This window comes from Phyllopteryx taeniolatus, chromosome 15, assembly GCF_024500385.1.
Source record: "Phyllopteryx taeniolatus isolate TA_2022b chromosome 15, UOR_Ptae_1.2, whole genome shotgun sequence".
NCBI lineage: Eukaryota > Metazoa > Chordata > Actinopteri > Syngnathiformes > Syngnathidae > Phyllopteryx > Phyllopteryx taeniolatus.
Window position 1 is genome coordinate 21,743,465 of NC_084516.1, and position 8,715 is coordinate 21,752,179.

General features: G+C 43.0%; 1 protein-coding gene across 1 annotated transcript; it reads right to left on the minus strand.

Moving 5' to 3' along the window:
* Nucleotides 1-964: 964 nt before the first annotated feature.
* On the minus strand, nucleotides 965-8,208 carry cdk9 (cyclin-dependent kinase 9 (CDC2-related kinase)). The gene is made up of 8 exons (XM_061747357.1): nucleotides 8,051-8,208; nucleotides 7,828-7,941; nucleotides 7,316-7,397; nucleotides 6,563-6,653; nucleotides 6,238-6,404; nucleotides 4,981-5,152; nucleotides 3,594-3,742; nucleotides 965-1,844 (listed from the first exon to the last, which is right to left on the minus strand). The coding sequence occupies exons 1-8, from the start codon at nucleotides 8,089-8,091 to the stop codon at nucleotides 1,479-1,481; spliced, it is 1,182 nt and encodes a 393-aa protein (XP_061603341.1). The 5' UTR covers nucleotides 8,092-8,208; the 3' UTR covers nucleotides 965-1,478.
* Between the last annotated feature and the right edge of the window lie 507 nt (nucleotides 8,209-8,715).

An 8,715-nucleotide genomic window follows, 5' to 3' on the forward strand; every position in this document is an offset into this window, starting at 1 on the left:
CGGACGGTTTAGAAGCGGAGTCAAAAGTCTGGACTCGAATCCGATGAAAACGCTGCGGCACGACCTTACAAAAGGTCATTCATTCTCGGAAACCCTTCCAGTGTGGGGCCAAAATATTTCCACAGAAATGTGAACAACTCCTTGCCAGTTATAGAAATCAGCCAGGTGACCAGGATATTTTCCGCACAGGGCCGTGTATCTTTCAAGAGTTTTTCCTTCATCGCTCTTTTAAAATAGCATGTTTGCAACACAGTAAAACAAACAATAAAAACCTTATTTGCAGGCTTCTCTAGTCCTTTTCATGTCAACACTTAGCTATTGTGCTTTCGGCTAGAACATTGATATTTAACTAACTAGTGTGCTCATATTGTTATGATCAGCCAGGCCTTTTCCGATGTCGCAGTGAATTCAATGTGTGTTTAAAAGGGTATTATGTTATGTTTGGGTGATGACATCAAGCTAACACCAGGCATGATCCAAATTTTGTTGGGACTTTGGAGCACATTTTTCTCCGAGCCTCAGTGTGAGTAAAGAAAAAAGATAATGCCAGCTACTGGACGCAAAAAGACAATATGGGAAATTGTCTGTGGTGAAATGCAGGTTGTACTCGAACCAAATGGGACATTGGAATGCAACAATTTCGTTTTCTTGGTTAAACTGCTGTAATATTCTATTGTAATTGGTGATCTAATGATTAGATCATCTGGACTAAGGTCAAAACCCAGCATTTTCAGACAGGTCACTAAATACCACAAACCTTGTCCAGATAAAAATGTGCAAAATAATTGTTTGTAGCCTTGTTTGCAAACCTTTGTTTGCAGTGTAAATGTCTTGGAAGTCTTAATGTTCCATGGGGGGCCCAAAAATTATTTTTCCACTGAAAACGGTTTGAACTCGATTAAAAATCGAAATCTGCTCTTGACTCATCAAAATGCAGACGTTTACGATCAATTGTCCAAACATATTGCAGGGTTTTGCGTTTATTCAAAATAGAACTTTTCTGTACAGTGATTGAGCTCAGCCCTTCACGATCCAAATCTGCATTCGGTGTACACCGCAGTTGCCCAAAAGTGGAGTGTGATTCTCCACTTTTTAAATCCCTCAAAACACTACCCGTGTTTAAAAAGAGACAAAAGTGTATTAATTAAAAAAAAAAAAAAATAATAATAATAATAATAATAAATCCAGACATTCAGCTTTAACAATAAAACTCCAACATGGCCATTGTTCCATTGAAGGTGTTCCAAACGATGAGTGGAAAAGTATCGGTCTTCGGTCTTCACTTGTAAACCTTTACGGGCGGACTCTCAACACCAGTCACAATTACCTGAGCGCAGCCTTCCCATGAAGTGATCATGCGACAAACCTGGACACGATCAACGACTGCGAAGTTTCCCTTACAATGATGCCATTTGTCCCGTGTTTCCAAAGCAAACATTCAGCAAGTTGTGCGCCTTCGTAAAAACTGTATTTCTTGTCTAAAACACTCGCTCAAACTCAGTCTGACTGGTGGTGGCAGGATTTCTGTTCTGGTTGGGCGGTTGTTGGGGCATGTGGCCTCTCCTCCGGGGAGGAGCCAGATATTCAAACATGGAGGTGTTGTGTGTCGACAGCATGTTCTTCAGGTCCGACGGCATTGGGTCAGACCAAAAGAAGTCATGGTTGAGTGCGTCATCACTGTCTGTACGCTGGGCCGGGTCCAGGACAAGCAGCTTGTCGATCAGGTCCAGAGCATAGGGGTCTTTGACATAAGCCTTGAGACGATCCTTCACTTTCCTCTTTTGACCTTTAGGCAGCTCCATTTTCTGGTACAGCTCGTACTTCTTGTCAACACCTGGCCACACCTTCGGGAGGCAAACACAATTAATGAAATACAGTAATCCCTCGCTATATCATGGTTCACTTATCAAGATTGAGTGCATCGCATGATTATTATTATTATTTTTTTAATCGATCAGTGTAGTGGCGGCACGGTAGACGACTGGGTTGCACATCCGCCTCACAGTTCTGAGGGCCCGGGTTCAAATTTCGGTTGAAGGCGTGCGAACAGAGCGTGAAGATGCGACTTGACGCCAAATGGAGAAAATGGCAAAAGTGCGAGCACCCGTTTGTTGGAACACAGACCTTTCTTTTCAGCTCAATGCTGCTTCGCCGTGTTTGCTTTGGACTTTGTGGTCCACTATTTGACCCGAGTCTGTAGATCTCAGAGCCCTACTGGGTTTATATTCCATTAACAATTATTTCATGTATTCAGGACCTAAACCATTTAGGGATTTATAGACCAGTAGCAGAACTTTAAAATCTATTCTAAAGCTGACTGGGAACCAGTGTAGAGACTTTCGAATTGGAGTAAAGCCAATGCCGATTAAAGGGGGCGGGGTGCGGGAGACAATGAGAAGAGGCAAGCATAATGGCGGAGAAGAGAAGACAAAAATCAAATAAAATCTAAAATAAATAAATAAACTTTCGGTATGAGAAATTTATTGCGCCAAGGCAAGAAAAATATTCCTGCGATGGACAGGTATGACGCCTTAGATCATGCAAGGGAATACGGAATGACGTTCCGAGCAATCTTACTAATCATTGCCACGTCCTGGTCCACCACACTTGCCTCTTCTACTCTCCCTTCTCTCTCATTTTCCTCATTCATCAACTCCTCGACGTATTCTTTCCATCTAGCTAGCACACTGCTGGCACCAGTCAACATATTTCCATCTCTATCCATAATCACCCTAACCTGCTGCACTGCCTTCCCATCTCTATCCCTCTGTCTGGCCAACCTGTATAGATCCTTTTCTCCTTCTTTAGTGTCCAACCTGGCATACATGCCATCATATGCCTCTTGTTTGCCCTTTGCCCTGTGTCGCATCTCAATGTATTCCTTTCGCCTCTCCTCGGTCCTCTCAGTGTCCCACCTCTTCTTAGCTAACCTTTTTCCTTGTATGATTTCCTGTACTGTGAGGTTCCACCACCAAGTCTCCTTCTCTCCTTTCCTGCCAGAAGATACACCAAGTACTCTCCTGCCTGCCTCTCTGATCACCTTGGCTGCAGTGGTCCAGTCTTATGGAAGCTCCTCCTTTCCACCGAGAGCCTGTCTCACCCCTTCCCGAAAAGCTGCACAACACTCGTCCCGTCTCAGCTTCCACCGCATGGTTCTCTGCTCTGCCTTTGTCTTCCTAATCTTCCTCCCCACCACCAGAGTCATCTTCCACACCACCATTCTATGGTGTCTAGCCACATTCTCCCCAACCACGACCTTACAGTCGGTGACCTCCTTCAGATGACATCGTCTGCACAAGATGTAATCCACCTGCGTGCTTCTACCTCCGCTCTTGTAGGTCACCCTATGTTCCTGCCTCTTCCTGACGCAACCCTCTGCATTTATCCGGGCTTGGGACCGGCCTACAACTTGCACTGCCTTGTGCCCCCCCCATAGGGCTACATTGAATTTTTTATCAACTTCAATGGGTAAAATTGATTTGATTGAGAAAATTGAGTTAGGAGCTTGGTCACAGAACCAATGAAACTTGTAAGTCACGTTAGCACTGCACTGTACAGTATAGCTTCAATTGATGTCAATCTACAAGGTGTACCTCTGCAGTGATGGAGCCGCACAGCTGGCTGATGAGAGTGAGCTGGTGCTGCTCGGTGTTCCCTTGCATGATGGGACTTCTTGTCCACATCTCTGCCATGATGCAGCCTGCTCCCCACAAGTCAATTGGGGGGCCATAGTCTCGCTCACCTAGACCCCACAAAACAAAAACAACTGTCAAGTCTTGGAGATCGTTGAACTTTGACTTGATCTGATCCATTTGATGAGGTTGATTGAGACACTTTTGTACAACATGCTTTCAGAAAACTAGGGAGGATTATCTTAATGTCTCCTAACTCAGTCTTTTCCGCTTTTATTTGGAACTTGTATAAAAACCTAAAACTAGAAGAGCACTACCAAGGTTGAACAGGGTTCGCACTGGCCGTTCTCCACCTCGGCAACGGCTAACTGAAACAGGATGTGGCGAATCGAAGATTGCCCACGTTCACCACGCTGGCGAATCAAAATTGCCCGCGTCAAAAATCAAAAGCACAGTTAAAGCGCACTAATTTCTGCCGTGTGTGAACGGTGACGTGGTTTAGTTTTCTCCCCGCTTCGTAAAATGCTTCTATCCGCTGTCCAGCTGCTCCTGACGGGCTTTCCGAGCTGCGGGGAGCGGCGCATCGGGGAAGACGAGACCCGATGCCGCTTGCCGCCAAATTGAAGCATGCATATTTATTACCAAGACGTACGTTTGAAGCGTCGATGCACATCGATGCACAAGCTGCTAATCCCACTTTGGTTGTCATGCCAAGTGTCGGTGCTCAATGTTGCGCGCGTGCAGTTTGGAGTGTGACTTGATAATTATTCAGCTAACGTGGCTGGCTAACAGTAGCTCAAACACTTAACTCTCTTTTTACAATTCTATCGTAAAATAAAGATTTGTTATTCATATCAATTCATCATAACATTTACACCTCGGCCCCAAAAATCCTGATCGTGTAAAGCCTACTGTTTAGCCACATTGGCTAGGAGGTTTCATGACCCAGTGCCAACCCCGGTTGAACTATTAAAAGTACAAATAAATAAATAAAAAAGTTGAAGCCCTGTATTTTATAGCTTGTCCAACGTTTAATAAGTAGGCTAGCTTCCGGTTAATGGCGAACGGATTAAATGGACAAGAAAAATAACATGTTCTATTGTAATTGAATTCCAATTCCAATCAAATGTAAATGGGTTCTTACTCTGCACATGGGTATATGGGTTGTGTCGTTTTCATGTAATCCTGCTAACTAACTCACTTTGCAGTTCCAACACTCTCTCTTCTCACTCATCTTGGACTTGTTTCAATCTAATAATGACTTAATATGAGCCAGGACTTGCAAATGAACATGATAATCATTTCTGCAGTCCAGATGTCCTATGCGGTCCCTGTGTTCACGTCTTACCGAGCAGCAGCTCTGGAGGTCTGTACCACAGTGTTACCACACGGTTGGTGTAGCGGTTCCCTTGGCTGTTTTTTGCTAGGCTGAACGCTCGAGCCAAACCGAAGTCAGCCAGTTTCAGGACGCCATCCCTGGTGATGAGCACATTGGCCGCCTTCATGTCTCTGTGAAGGATCTGACATCAAACAGCATCATGATTAGGAACCGTATTCATAAGCATAATGATCAATTTGTATGACTTTGCAACTCCTGTTGCTGTAACATTTAACTTTAGAGATGGCGCCTACCAGTGTGGTCGCCTCGGGTTACGCGCTCTCTCGTATTGTTTTTCGTTCGTCTTAGGAGACATTGCACGACTCACTTACACAAGGGGAGACTTGCTAACCCATCAAGGAGGCTACTACGGACTTTCTTTCACCAACTTTCGCAAATCCGCAAATTTCGCAGCTTCGCCAAGCTAAGGAGGACGCATATCAGAGCGGGGACATGGCACTGCACGCGTGGGTTCCGCTCGAGTATAAAGGCAGCAGTGACGTCAGCGTGGTCGCCGCCTGCGCGAGGGTAAAGAAGCCTTTAGATCTGCACTTTTGTGGTTTAGCCATCCTAGGGAAGGTATCAATGATGGTCTTCTGGCCAGTTGTCAAGTCTGAAGTCTTCCCCATACTGAACCAAAGTGAAGCAATTTAATGCTGTCTGGGGAAACCTACGCAGGTGCTTTGAGTTTAGTAGATGATTAGTGTGTGAACATTTATGGCCTGCCCAAATTGCTTCACGGTATTTCAAATTTTGGGAATTCCTGATTTTATGAACCGGAACCCCAAATTATGTACAAATAAACATATTATATCATTATATCATGTTATATCCGATGAGTTGGCAAATCGCAAAAATAATCAGTGACTAATCAACTACCAAACTAATCCTATTCAGCACTACCCTATATTGTTCTTTGCCTTTAGAGGTTTTCCGAACTTATCTTCAAACATTTCATGTATTTAGAAACACCACGTCAATGAGCTTAGTTCAACTTCAAATTTGACAACCATGTATACTCATACAAAATGACACATTTACGTTATCTGCAATTGCTAGTCATAGCAAACATAACAACACACACGCCGAAAAGTCAATGCATTCATTCATACACAGCAACATGGGAAGGAAGATCTTTTCAAATTGAATCGCAGGTGCACCAGCTAGCGCTGCTCTGTTGCGCTCGCGGCAAATCTGGTTTGTCTTTGACACGTATATTTGTCTTACCTTGTTTCTGTGGATGTAGTACAATCCGTTGAGCAACATTTGCATGACCTTCTTGATCTCTGACAGGGTGAACTTTACATTCGTGTTGCTAAGCAGCCCGGCCAGGTCGTGCTCACAGAAGTCAAACACCAGGTAGATGCTGCCTTTGTAGCGGTTAAACTGGGTAGCTGGGAGAATGATTGGAAAGAAACAAGTCAAAAACTACACAAACTTTTAACAACAACGTAATTTAATTGTATTTTAATAAGCAAGTTGAAACACCATAAAGGTAATATTTAAAAAAACGAATGGATGGATAGTAATAATTGACTGTTTTGAAACCAACCTTTGGTTCTGCAGATCTCAATCAGATTCACCACATTCTCATGTTTTAGCAGCTGCAGGATCTTTATCTCTCTCAGAGCAGTGATTGGGAACTGAAACAGCAACCAGATAGCAATTTTGAAACATTCAAGGGTTTAAAATTAGACGCATTAATACAAAACTGTCTCGGACTAATTGAAACCAACTAATACACAGCACATTTTGTGCACAATTGCTCAGAACAGCATAGGTCAAAACTTTTGAAAGTAAATAAATATTGCTGGACAATCACTCAAAAAGGACTGATGGAAATCAGTAATGCTCCTTTGTTTCAGATGAGAGTGATTGAAGAGCTCCACTTCTGTGATACAATGCGCAATGTGTGGTACATTTGTTTCAGTGTGTCAAAAAGACGGGTTTGTGCACTTTGTCTTGCGTTTGGACCCAGGAACGTCGGCACCAAAGTAACTCCTGCACTTTGCCCTCCTGCCCTGTCAAATGTTACTTATTTTACACCAGACCGCACCGCTATAAAAATGTATCGTTACATGTACGTACATAGAGGTTCTGTACATTGTGTTTCAGTGTGCTTATGCAGCGCTGTAAGCAGTTTACTGCACAATATTTTAAAGGGTACAGTTATGTTTGAAGCTGTTTAAGCTATTAATATCAGTAACTTTTAGGTGAGAATCCATTTTTCACAGGCAGGCTTGGTCACTTTCCTCTGCGAATAGCGGGGTCAACTGTCGTGTCAAAACCAGTGTGAACGTCTTACCCCTTCCTTCTCATTTTCCATTAATACTTTCTTCAGTGCAACCTTCTTTCCAGTCTGCCTGTGTTTCGCTTTGAACACCTCCCTGCGAAAGACAACAAGAAAGAGACGAGCGCAATCACAGACAGATTCACAGAAAGGTGACGTGTAGTGTATGAAACTTTCAAATGATCTTTTTATACGGACTAGTCTACTCGCTGTGGCCACCATTTTGGGACTAGGTTGTTCGTTGTTTTGTTTTTAATAATAGCGAAATGCAGACTATTTCAGAACCCCGTATAACCATACGTACAGCCACAACACGTTTATTAAATGAAGTCGTGACTTAAAAGTCTATCGAGAAAGTTGGCGGTGGACGTAAACGTCGCAAACGCTTGTTTTGTCACTGGCGTTTGCTAGCAATTAGCTTGGTAAGGTATGTTGCAACGGAAACACGACTCTCTATCAGAGAAATATCTATATCTCTCTCTCTATATATATATATATATATATATATATATATATATATTACTCACCCAAATGTCCCTTGTCCTATTTTTGCTAGTTTTTCATATTTGGAGAACTCGTCACAGAAAGGGAATTCAACTCCATCGTAGTATTTGGACATAATGGCGGCCTCCCGGTCAGGCCTGGGTAGGAGACATTTTATTTGCTTACACACTTTGGACACATCTAAAGGCGCATTAAATTGACACGCAAGACAAATTAATTAGGTGTGATTTGTGTATGCATGCTTACTTTTCAGCCCCGCCTGAGTTGTTTGTCTTTTCTCGCTGCATCTCCGCTTGCTTTCTGTCACGATTGCGTTCGTGTCGCCTTCCTGTTGTTGTTGTTTGATTTGAGTGGTGATTGGCAACCAGCGTTCGGGCACATTATCACCACCTATCGGGCTGGAGTGTGGCTCAGCCGATCGATGCAGTATGCTGGAACTAAGCCACACAAGGATTCCAGATATTAAAAGCATCTATTAGTGCTGATTTTAGTGTGTTTAGATTTTAACCAATAATGATTCATATTATTTACCTACATTATCCGGAGTAAAAACACAACCCATACTGATTGTACACGTTATTACCCCACTACCATAGTCAATGATGTAAATCCACGAACATTTTAGTTTTAATGGCACTCGATTTCAACTGCATTTAGCTTTTATTGGTACTCCTTCTTGCAGATAATCAACAACCCTCCATTCCGCACCATTCGTTTTTTAACATTCCTCGTAACCTGGTAACCAGAATGAGGAGCCCCTTGACTCACAATAGCTTAGTTCAGGATCACTGGGAATTCGAAAAGACATGTTAATCATCCAAATTAAACCAAAAAAAGGAAACATTGTACGTCAACTTGCACCAACTAAATTCACAATCAGTATTTCTTGCGTGTTATTAGCCAGTTACGGA

What these genes read in the sequence shown, in the direction of transcription:
- cdk9 (XM_061747357.1), bottom strand. Translation starts at nt 8,091, where the DNA reads ATGCAGCGAGAAAAGACAAACAACTCAGGCGGGGCTGAAAA. An exon ending in AACTCAGGCGGGGCTGAAAA is followed by an intron (nt 7,942 to 8,050) that starts GTAAGCATGCAT and finishes TCTCCTACCCAG; the next exon opens with GCCTGACCGGGAGGCCGCCA. An exon ending in GCGGCTCCATCACTGCAGAG is followed by an intron (nt 1,845 to 3,593) that starts GTACACCTTGTA and finishes TGCCTCCCGAAG; the next exon opens with GTGTGGCCAGGTGTTGACAA.